At 37.1% G+C, this 13,005-nt stretch overlaps 1 protein-coding gene across 4 annotated transcripts in view; it reads right to left on the reverse strand.

Annotated features, from left to right (window-relative positions):
* Positions 1-13,005, reverse strand: part of CRPPA (CDP-L-ribitol pyrophosphorylase A) — a 330,830-nt gene that overhangs the window by 310,869 nt on the left and 6,956 nt on the right. For all 4 annotated transcript variants that reach the window (XM_034963742.3, XM_008978703.4, XM_003825009.5 and 1 more), the window contains exon 2: positions 4,220-4,496. In XM_034963742.3, coding sequence (XP_034819633.1) covers positions 4,220-4,496 — 277 coding nt within the window. The remainder of the gene's footprint in view (positions 1-4,219; positions 4,497-13,005) is intronic.

Below are 13,005 nucleotides of genomic sequence, written 5' to 3' on the forward strand. Positions count from 1 at the left end.
TGGGTATCTTGAAACACCTCTTTCATTAAAAAAAATATATATAGGAGAGAATTTTACAAACAGCCTTTTAAGAGTATGTCTGGACTCAAACAATCACCTAAGAGTAAAACAACCTGATAGTTATCAATCAGAGAAATAAGATGGCAGAGATGCTTTCAGTTAACAAGAGGCTTTAGTTTTAACAGATGAGGAAGAATGAGGACTAAGACCTTGAGCGTGTGCTACTTGATTAAAACTGTAATTTCCACACTAAGACCCATAAAAGGGAAAGTCCCTCATTTAAAAGGTAGCTGGGGCAGGGGAGGAGAGACACCCACAAGTGAAGGAAAACAGCAAGCAAAATTATCTTGGCTTGGGATCTTGAAGGGCAGGGACAGTTTTCCCTGAGAAGTTACAACAGTAAGCTTGGTTTCATGTGAGTTTGGAGTTTCATTTAACATTACCACAGAATCTATAAAACTTCAAGCCAAGAATTAATGTAAAGTTGTTCCAAGTTAGTAAAGCCCCTGGGATTTCTGGCAGAAGGAACAAAAATCCATGCCTCAGAAACACACCCTTATCCCATGTTCACAGAAATCCTGATGATAAAGTCTTGCCAAACATGGGCTTACAATCCAAATTATAAAACAAAGGAGGAAACAAATTATGAACAAAAGTAAACAGAAATGAAGAGTTAGTGAATTAAACGACCAAGAAGTACTATTGGCTATAGTGTATAAAGTATTATGTTCAGAGCTTAAAAGGCAATAGAAGATAAAAAACAGAAAGGAGATTAATCATACATGATAAGGGACAAAATGGGACTCCAAATAATTTTAAAATGTTTGTTTTAAAAGTCCTTAAACAGGATATTAGACAGAGCTAAAAAAAAAAAAAATGACAAATTGTTAACAAGTTACCTAGGATGCAGCATACAAAAACAGCAATATGAAAGAGAACTTAGGACACATGAGGACTGGATAAGACTGTATCATATATACAGTATACATAAGGTAAGGGGAAAAGAGTTGTCAGGACCAGAAATGGGGCAGAATCAATATTCAAATTAGATAATTATTCAGATTTTTCTAGAATAAAAATATGAATCAATGTTCATAAAGGACAATAAATCCAAAGCAAGGGAAAAAGTCTATACAGACACATCACAGAGACTAAATAACACATAGGAAAAATAAATTATCTAAGCATTCAGAGAGAAAAGGCAAATTACTTTCAAAGGATTACAATTAGGTTGGTTAGACTTCCCAAAAGCAATATAAAAGCCAGGAGACAGTGACATAACCTAATTTCAAAATAGTGAGGGGGGGGAAAAAACAGTTGTAGACTTAGAATTTTATACCCAGAAAAACTATCATCATTAAAGTAAGACAGAAATAACCCTGATGGAATTTTGCCCCCAAACTTATGGAAGCCATCTTGCCTCCCTGTAGGGCGTGACAATGTAATACAGGCAAAAAGAAAAACTGGGTCCTTGTGATGCTTTTGAGCTCTACAACCTTAATGCCAGCCTTAATCGCGGATATCTGAGTCTCTTGAGGCATTCTCTTTACCAGTTTAAGTTTTTTTAATTAAGCAAAATGGAAAGTTAGTTAAAATAGAGTTATTGTTAGCATACATAACCCACCCCTCCCCCTAAAGATAATCACAGTGTAGCTTGTTCAAAAAATGTGTGTGAAGGGGACCTTTAGGTAGAACCTGAAAATTAATACCTAGGAAGAAAAAATAATCAGTTAAGGAGTCTGTAGAAAACTATCTAAGACAACAAAAGGCAATGAGTTAAAAGCAGGCCTGGAAAACAGTCTGAACGGTGTGTGACTGCATTTGTTTTTATGATAGTAAGTCAGTACAGTGAGAGAACTGGCAGGACGTAGTGCCTGGAGTTAACTGAGAATACTGGGACACTATCCTAATTGTTTTAAGAAAATTTAAAACAAACCAAAAAGGTTACAGGATGTCTGCAATGGACAACTACATGACTAAGAGCAGACTCTTCCAGATTAGCTGAATCTAGCCTTGAGCTCTTTTACAGCTTTCAAAGTTGTAGATAACCAATAGCAATGCAAAACAATTCTTGCCTATAAACATGCAAATGAATTTTGTCTACTGGAGTTTCAACTGACTCCCCCATAAAAAAGCCAGTTTTCTGTTTTAATTCACTTCAACATACCTTTTTACTTTGTATAAATAAGTGCTTTTCTGGATTCAACTTTGAACCAGTTGTAACATCTGTCTGGTTCTCTCATTAATAAACTTGAAAAAATTCTTAAACATGGATGTATATAAAACTCATGATTTTACCCTTTATGTTTTAACACCAACAAAAACAAGGCAATATTTCTAAAAGAAACTGTATTTCTGAGGTTTCCTTAAACAAGTTGTAAAGTTTTGTTCTGAACCAGCTTCTTAATCTAATCAGAAAATTACAGATTTCACTGAAATATACTTTGTTTCATTTAAGATGCATTATGTGATTAAATCTTACAAATTATATTCTAAGAAACAATCTAATAGGAACTCCCTCAAATCTGCAAAAAGTAACTGCTATGTATTTTAATATGTTCTATTAAATCACATGTAAGACAATGATATCCTTAGCATATTAATTGGAGCAAGATAAAAGACTTCTTTTGCCTTTTACAACATACTCTCGGAAGACTCACTTTATGGACAATATCTCAGAAATACTTTCTGCTTATTACTCAACAACAACAAAAAAAATTGCAAATGTGTGCAATTGTTATAGTGAGCTTAAGTGAATTTTCCAAAAGGTAACACAGGCAAAAAAAAAAAAAATTGTGTATAATATGCGTTGGAATGAATGTCCATCTACCAAATTGTATTGTCATCCCTAAGAACTTTTCCAAATGTGCAAAATTTACTCAAATTCTTAAGTTGTAAATCCTTTGCTTCTTTATGCCTTCTCACCACCCTTGCAACTGATTACCTTGCCTCTACCACAATTGAGCTGTCTGGAGAAGAGGAAGGAATCAAGGGGGAAGCACAAGATCCAGGGGAAAGTTTTGTGGTCATTAATGGTTCCTGGACCACAAGTTTCACTACCTTAAATACCATTTATCCTTTTGTTTAAAGGCAAATCAAAATATTTCATTTGGTCTATGAAATTCTTACACAGTTTTAAATTTAAAGTGAAATTCATGTTGCAGAAGGAAGAGATGAAGTTAGGGAAAATTTCCTACGGCAATTCAAATACACATGGGTTATTGAAGTTATAGACTGTCTTTCCTAAATAGGTTTTAAAGGGGAAAAAAAAAAAAGCTTCTGGGCACCCAGATGGCCAGGAAGGCTTGCCTCCTGTTGGCCTATAATCTTAGAGGAAACTATTACATAGATGTTATAATTCATCTTAAAATAATACCCTTTAAGCACTTAGTATTAATACTCTTTAAGCACTTAGTATTCTAATAGCTAACATAATTTCCAATCCTAAAATAACCTTACAAGTATTATTTTTTATATTTTCACAGGTAGGGAAAATGGACTCAGAAAGTTAAAAACACGACATCACTAGTAAATAAAAAGACAGATTTGGACCTAGGTCTGTCCAACTTCATAGCCTATTTCTATTATATAATACCATCGCTTGGCAATAAATTTCACTAAGTCTCCAATTTAGACTGCAAAAAAGTTTAGTATCTATTACCATATTTATATAATTTTACTTGGTAATAGAAGGAAAAAAATAAACATGCTCCAAAGATTACAATAGGTCTTTTGCTATCCTGTGTTTATTTTGGTGAAGCAAATGGAAACAATTGTCATCTCAAGATGATTTACTTTAAGGGCTATGAAAATCTTATATAGTATATACTAGAAAACAAACCACTTCGAAACTAACACAAAATTGAGTACAATGGACCATATTATACATATCCTTTACTTCTGAGAGATTTCTCTGGCATTTTTAATATAACTGCCTTTTAATTTTCATTAAAGTTTCATTTATATCTATACTGTAATAACATTAATACATTCTTCTCCAAATACCTCATATCACATTATGGTAGATGACTATAGCAAAAGATATGTTCCAGAACAGTCTCAATCTATAAAGTTACTACAACAAATCACTATAACATCTTTAGGTCATCATGCACATTTTAAATAATTTGACATTTAAACAGAATTGAATCAAAATTCAGCAAATGAACCACACTACAGTGCTTGTCCCTTCTATCTAGACTCAAGTAAAAAGACTTACCCCGTGTTCCTTAGCAGCTGTGACAACTTTAAGAAGGACACCTTCCTCAACAAATGGTCTCACAGCATCATGGATAATCACTACTTCTGGCTTAGAGAGTTTAGAGTTGATCTGATCTTCTGCCAGTGCTTTTAGTCCATTGAAAATTGACCTGTGGCGGGTCACTCCAGCTTCGACCAGTGAGATGCGTTTATGCTGATACTTCTGAATAATACTTTTCATTACTTCCATGTTCTCTCCAGTTACTGCCACAACAATGTCCTTTATCCAACATACTCTAAAAGGAAAGTATATGTACAATTCATAAATTAATTCTTAGACAACTAAAGTGAGTAACAGAAAATTGAATCACTAGTATTGGTATATTTAAATAGGGAGATTAAAAACTGCAAGTTAATAAATCAGTTTTATGCATTCTCGTTAGGTCCAGTAAAGAGGCTGATGAAAAAGAATCAGTGAGCATTTAACACTATAGCTCTAGATAGTGTTTCATATTACGTAGAATATCTTACATGATATAGTAAATGTACATAGTATATAGTACTACCAGATGTCATTTTTTACTTAAATTTGAATAATTAGAATATAGATTGTATAAAAAAATAGTCTATAGTTGGGATATGCTTTTAAATTTTTCCAAATACTTTTCCCTTCAATGAGACAATTGAAAGCACTTTTGAGATCTAAAAGTTGACTGTCTCTTTCAAGAATTCCACCAAGTTGGCAGCCAACCACTTGAATACCAACAAAGCTGGAAAACTTAGCTAACACAAGCCTTGCTAAATACGTACCTTAAATGGGAGAAACAGTTATAATTAATATTGTAGCAATAAGGTTTAAGTAAAGTGGAAAAGCTTATAATTCATGAAATAGGATTGTTCTATTGAGTCATATACAAAGCATAAAGCAATGTTTCTCTTGTAAAACATTTTCAAGACGGAGTCTCACTCCGTGCCCCATGCTGGAGTACAGTGGCACCATCTCAGTTCACTGCAACCTCTGCCTCCTGGGTTCAAACGATTCTCGTGCCTCAGCCTTCCAAGTAGGTGGGATTACAGACACCCGCCACCATGCCCAGCTAGTGTTTGTATTTTTTTAGTAGAGATAGGGTTTCACGATGTTGCCCAGGCTAGTCTTCAACTCCAGACCTCAGGTGACCCACCCACCTCAGCCTCCTAAAGTGTTGGGATTACAGGCATGAGCCACCAAGCCCAGTCTGTAAAACATTTTCTTGAGGGACCTACTGACATACTAGACTGCAAGTAGTCCACATTACTGAGTTGCTGCTGCATTAGAGTCTGGCAGAGTTGTCTGGAACACCACTGCTAATGGAGGCAAGCATCACTGTAGAGTCAATATACCACAGCCCAAAAGCCCAAACCAAGACAACGGTTTCTGACCCATGATACGAATTCTGAACAAAGACTTAATTTTTAATTCTTAGCCTATGAGATCCTGTACTTTCATGCTAAAACAGTTAAGTCTTTAGAATATTTTTAAAGATATGGAAGGGCCTGAAAATTACTGCATAAAGATTACCTTTACTGAAAAATGAAGTTAACATTGGGTTGCCTCACCCAGTAATGTCTCCCACCTCTTGTTATCAAACAGACCCTTTCCACAACCCAAAACCCCATTCTGCCTGTAGCTAAAAGAAGACTACGCTGATGAACAAAACCAAGAGCTACTTTATAGGTGATACTGCCTTTTCATTTTAAGCCCATTTCTTTAATATTTATTGAGCACCGAGACATTATCAGCATCTGCCGGGCATGGTGGCTCATGCCTGTAATCCCAGCACTTTGGGAGGCTGAGGCAGGTGGATCACTTGAGATCAGGAGTTCAAGACCAGCCTGGCCAACATAGTGAAACTCCGTCTCTACCAAAAATATAAAAAATCAACCAGGTGTAGTGGCACGCAACTGTAATCCCAGCTACTCAAGAGGCTGAGGCAAGAGAATCACTTGAACCCAGGAGGCAGAAGTTGAAGTGAGCCAAGATCATGCCACTGTACTCTAGCCTGGGCGACAGAGCAGGACTCTGTCTTTAAAAAAAAAAAAAAAACTTATCAGCATCGAGGATACAATAGAAATAAGCGCTCAGAACTTACAGACATGAAACAAAAACACCGATCAACAATTGCAAGCTGTGATTAAACACAATGAAGAAGTCCACGTTGAAGACAGCATGTAGGCTGAGTAGCTAAACAGTCTGGAGGAGGCTTTGGGGGCATTCTCCAAGAAAAGGGAGTTTGCACTGAGACACAAGGGATGGGTGGCAGGTAAGCAGGCAAACAGGCTAGGAGAGAAGGAGAGAGGACTGGTCCAAGTAAAGGCCATGGCAAGGTCCTCATGGGCTGGGAGGAAGCGGAGCTGGAGTTCCCCGAGCAAGGAGAAGGCCCCATGCAGAGACTTGGAGGCCCAGGCAGGAGGTGGGCAGAATCCTAGGGGTTTCAAACTTTAATCCTAAAAAGAGGATAGGCAGCCATAGAAAAGCTTTAAGCAGGTGAGTGCAGTCAGGCCAAAAACCAATACTCACTCATCACATTCTAATAGGAGTTTTTGGTAAACATAACAATGAACCCAGAAAGATGTGTACTTTCTTACTCATGAAACCTGTGACTATGTTACCTTAAATGGCAAACAGGACTTTGCAGAGGTGATTAAGGATTTTGAAATATGGAGATGGTCCTGAATTATCTAGGTGGATCCAACGTAATCACAAGAGTCCTTATAAAGGAAAGGAGGTCACAGGATAGTCACTGGAGAAGATGTGATGACAGAAGCAGATGTCAGACTGATGCAGGGCCTCAAGCCAAAGAGCATGAGTGGCCTCTACAATTTTATTTTTTGAGACAGAGTCTCACTCTGTCACCCAGGCTGGAGCGCAGTGGCACAATCTTGGCTCACTGCAACCTCTGACTCCCAAGTTCAAGCAATTCTCCTGCCTCAGCCTCCCAAGTAGCTGGGATTACAGGCACCTGCCACCACACATAGCTAATTTTTCTATGTTTACTAGAGACGAGGTTTCGCCATACTGGCCAGGCTGGTCTCTAACTCCTGACCTCAGGTGATCCACCCACCTCAACCTCCCAAAGTGCTAGAATTATAGAAGTGAACCCCATGCGTGGCCAGCCTCTAGAATTTAGAGAAAGGCAAGGAAATGGATACTCCCCCAAATCTTCCAGAAGGAATGCAGTTTTGCCAACACCTTGACACAACTCAGTGAAACTAAATTGAGACTTCTGACCTCCAAAATTGTAAGAGAATGTGGTTTGAGGCCATTCAGTTTGTGGTAATTTTTATAGCAGCAATAGGAATCACAAGAGCATAAATTTTACTCTGGCTGCAGGGAGGAGAAAGGATTCAGCAAAGAGAGAAAGGATGCAGAGAGACCAGGTAGGAGGTGGCTGCTGTAATCTGGGCAATGCAATGATGGTCGCCTGGGTACTAGGTGGAGCTTGTATACGACGTTTTAGAGATAGTATATTCTAGACGTAATCATCTACATGAGTCAGGAAGAAAAAGTAGCAAAATAAGACAAGTATCACATAATAATAGCCAATATAAATTAAGCACTATGTCTTAAGCATTTTTTATATTTTAGCTCTTGCAATCTTTACAATACTTCTACACGATCTCTCACACAAGAGACAAAAAGATCCGAATATACAAAGACATTACATTACTTTTTTCTATACTACCATCTTATTCTAAAAATGAAGCAATAAGAAATTTTTACCATTTTTCAAGATAATACAACATTTCATTTTATTTCCTCTTCTAGCATGTAGGCTCCATATAGAGACAATGTCTGTTTTGTCCATTGCCTTACACCTAACTCTTAGTGGGTGCTCAGTACATTATTTGTTGAAAAAATGACTAGTCAGTCTCATCTACTGGGGGCAGTATAACATCTTACAACACAGCATAGTCTCAAGGACTGTGAAAACAAAGGAGGCTCTCATTACCCTGACTAGCTACAAATATATAAATAAATCAAAGAATGAAAAGAGCATTCCCTATGCAGTGTGATTTTGTTGATTGTTTTGTTTCTAGGTATTTGACCCTCTGCTCTGGTTTCTAGGTCCTAAGGCTCCTTGAGAGCTGGGATTACTTTCATATTTCACACACCTTGGGAGGATGTTTATCACAATCAAAAATAATCCACTTCAGAACTCCAAAGAACAATCTCTAGTAAACTGTACAGGCAATGAAAGTGATTCTGGAATAAGACTAAACGTGGGTTGTTCTTTGTTTTGTAGCCCATTTCCTAGGCCTTTCATTGCAAATTTAGCAACTACAGAACTTACACTGCACTCACAGTTTCAAATTAAAGTTATTAGCAAGTGGTGAGTGACAGTTCTTCAATCCCTCTTAAATGTGGGATTTCCCAAGATTCTGGCTCTACTGCCACGGCTGTGACCCGAACGGTCATCTCTACCATAATTTACTGCACTAGCCCCTCAGCTGTTTCCTCTTACTCTTCTTAACCCAATACAATCCATTCTCACCACTTCTGGATGATCTTTCTCAAGCACAAATCTGAGGTCATCCCCTGCTGGCTCTCGAGCAAGACCCTTCAAGACCTGACCTCAGCCTACTTCATGCACATCACTTGGTCTCTTCCATGCCCTCTTACTCTCATACCCAACTATTCCCTGAAGGGAAGGCATCTCTCATACTCAGGTATTTGCATGTGCTGCTTACCTGGCCTCTCAACACTGTCCCCATCCCTCTCTCCTCCCTAACTGCCCCTACTCCCCGCCAGCCCTGCCTGAGTCTTTCATACTCATCAGTTCTGACTTCAGACATGGCTCCCTCCAGGAAGCTTTCCCTGACTGCCATTCTGCATACAACATCCCTGCTTCTCAGCTTGCAGAGTGCTTATACACGTAGAGTCCTAAGGACTATACTGCACTGTTTATAACTTTATCTTCCTCACTAGGCTGCCAACTCATAGAAAGCAAAAACTATGTCCCAGAACTTAGCACATACTCAACTTTCAGTAACATAGTAGAAATAACACCTAAGATATATGGAATGTTTGCTAGGTACCAGGCAATCAATGTGTAGAATATTTCGCCTGCAATATCTCAATATCCATATCAGCTCTATAAAGCACATTATCATCATCTCAGCTTTACACATGAGGACACAGGCAGTAACCTGCCCATAATCACACAGCTCAGAAACTAAGGGACCAAGCTGTGATCTCCAGTCTGACTTTGGAGCCTATAACTTTAGCCTCTGTAAATAATGCACCAACACTGTCTCTGAGAGGAAGGTGAAAAATCCAGGAGAGAAAAAATCATTTTGGATCATTGCATCTACAGCACTTCATTTATATTAAGGTTGAAACACGTAATATTCCTGCTTTTATAGTCAAAAGCGCTCAAGTTTCTTATAATTTCTTGTAACTCAGGCAGAAGTAGGCATTCTTTCATGTGTTCCTTTAGTCATTTAACAAACATCAAGTATGTATCAAGCATTTGTCAGGCACTATACTAGATACTGATGAGTCAGTAATGAACAAAGACTGACAGAATTCCTAACTTCTCAACCACATGTCAGTAAGTATCTGTTAAATAAACAGAGAGGAGAATGCTTGAATAATTAGGCATAAAAACTGCTCTTAGATTTATAGAAAGCTACTAAAAGTATTTCATATATACTTCAGCTGTTTATTAGTGTGACATGTTCACTTTTTAATATAGGAGTTATAAGTATGTGTTCAACTAAATAAGTAGTATTTTTAAAGGAAAGATTACAACTTGTCCTCTAAACTATTCGCCTGTCACTTTTCATAGTATATTCTACCAGAAAAAAATGGTTAAACTTTTAAGGAAATCAGTTTGCTACTTTTTAAAGAAAATTTACATTGACTTAAATGTTAAAATATGATGAAGAATTAAGAGGAAGATAGGATAATATTTGACATAAAGTAGTCATTCAAGTATCTATTCAATGAATTAACTCCCAATTTTACTAGATTGCCTTAAAATAACTCAAATTCTCCATTCCATCAGACAGAAAACATCCAGAGTAGATGTAAATAATTACAAACAGACACTTATGGCCTTACACTATTTCAAACAACTGTATGAGACTCTAAACAGAAAATGGCATTTTAAACCAGTATTTCTCAAACTGCCAATTTCGGGTCCCATTAGAGTGTCATAAAATCAGTTTATAGTAAGTTTTAAAGCAACTTTGTTGGGTAAATGAAACGGAAATAGAACAGAAAAAATTAAAATGCGTAGCACAGAGATAGGTTGTTTGCATGAATTTTCTTTCAAATGTGCGTGAGTATATAAGTAAATATGCATTTGTCACTGAGCCATGAGGCAAAAACGTAATTCTTGTAACAGGTCAAAAAAAAGTTTGGAAAACACTATTTTAGAACGCTCTTCAGAGACAACAGGCTTATAAAGCTATTTTGGTCAGCAACCAAGCATACACCCAGTACTTGCAAGTCTTTATAAGTACTGTTTGTATTTCTAAGGATTTATTCACATTCTTTTCTAGTTATAGAACTCAAAGTCTTTTATAGTATTAAAATTTAATAATGTAAAATCATGGGACTTAAAAAGACCTTAAGTACCTCACACAGTGCCTACCGATCAAATATTTGCTGAATAAAGAGATCTAGTTTACCTCTTAACTGAGGACAAGTCCACACCAAACCCTCAGCAGCCTAATTCTGTCAAGTTCTCCTGAATATTTCCTTTCTAGCACATTCCATAGGCAAATAGGAACCTAGCCTTAAGCTCTATTACACCTACAGACATTGAGGAAGAAATATAATAACTCAAAAGTTATTTTCTCCTGGAATAACAAATATTGCTTACAGGAATACTCGGCCCAGACAGTTTTAACAGATCTATTGGGAACAGAACATTTTAACAAATGCTTTATGAAACAGATGGGAAAGATCAGGCCCTGTTAACACCTCTGAAAGCCCTCTCATCTAGTCTGCAGAGTTTTGCTGCAAGGGGACAGTGGCAGCTGCTGCTCATTTCCATGGCAGCCTTCACGGAAACTTGGCCTCTGGATTGTACTATGGACATAATTCATAGATTTCTATTTCTCCATACTGACCCTGACGTTTTAGCAGCAAAATATTGAATTGGCATGACGGGGCTGGCTCTTGGATTACCTTTGCAATGTGAAGCCTTCCTACTATGGCCCATGAAGGCTTCCAGTTGTCAGGCCTCAGCCTACCTGCCTTAGTCTTACCACTTATTTTGAAGGTGTTCCATGCGGTCCTTTGGAAATGTAACACTGACCTCTAATCATGTGACCTGTACAAAATACAAGTCCCATGACTCAGACTTGACCCTTTTATTAAGGAAACCTTGAGACAAAATTTTAAGTCAAATTCATCTAACCACACAACTAAAAGCATTCCTTTCTCATTCTGAATCTCTAAAACAGTTAATCACTAAGAGCTATCAACACTAGCTACTAAATATTTCTCCTGTCTTCTCTACTCCATTCCTGTTATCTCAGCCTAATTCAAGTGATCAACCTTGTTCATCTGGACTAACATTTATATCTTTACTTGTGTATCTTGTTCAACAGAATTTGCTGTGGTTTTCCAAAATCTAGGACAGAATATGTAAAAGTACACAAGAAAACAAATCGAATAAATGGACAAAACTTTTTTTAAAAAACAAAGTTAATATACTGAAACACACACTATGGAGTCTTAAACAATAATGAAACATAGACTTTCATTGATTTCCAAGCCCAATCTCAATCTGAAGATTTAGTTTCCATAATATAAACACATACAGATCTACAAAAGTGATTTTTCTCCCCAAATTTACTTGGAGTTGTCCGACTCAAGGATACTAATTCACTCTAGCCAAACTGAAAATATTCTGAAACATGAATCAGTGCCAATAGATTAACATACAATGATACAACCAACTATCATAAGGTCTAGAATACTTTTTAATCAGTGGAACAGCACATTTTCCTGTAGAAGATTTATAGGGGAGGCTGAGTTATAACAAACTTTGACAAGCATGAAACCATCTAAAGGAAAGTTATCTTAAGCATTGTCCTCCACCTAAGAGAGCTCAAAAACCTCATGAACTATGAGGAAAGCCCTGCCAGACCTTGTTCAAATCCACTGTCAGGAATTCCCAACCCCTATCCAACTCATCACCAAGTCTGAATAAGCATGGCCAAAGTTTGCCTTTCTTAATCCCTTTTGCTGTAGTTGTCATCTTAGTCTATTTTTCAGCTATTCCAGGTTGACCACCCCCCTGTCCCAACACACACACACACACACCCCATGACACTTTCCTTGTATAAAACCAGAAATTAGATTACTGGCAGGAATTTTTGCCTCCTACAACAGATCCAGGGAATACATTTTTTAAAACAGTAAAATCTAGATACATAAATTGATAAATTGTGAGTGAATGTTACGGTTTAATTGTCAGCTTTATGCCCCTGCCAATAACACCATTGTCATCTGATTTCTTGGAGCAACATTTCCTTATAGAAACTCAGGTCACAAAGCGATAGTTATCTAAGGGATTAGTACCCCTAATCTCAGTTTCTTGTTAGTAAAAGGCGAAAACTAAGATTCCCTTTAGTTTATAACCTGGGGTTCAATAATTATATTTCAGTTTGGTTAAAAAGCCAAAACAACTTTTGAAATCCTAGAAACATTTTTAATCAACTTCTGAAAGGGTCTAGTTCCCAGCATAAAGTAGAAATGAGTTGTTATATGTGATCCTTCCTAGTAATATCCATATGCACAATTCTGGA

Source organism: Pan paniscus, chromosome 6 (genome assembly GCF_029289425.2).
Source record: "Pan paniscus chromosome 6, NHGRI_mPanPan1-v2.0_pri, whole genome shotgun sequence".
NCBI lineage: Eukaryota > Metazoa > Chordata > Mammalia > Primates > Hominidae > Pan > Pan paniscus.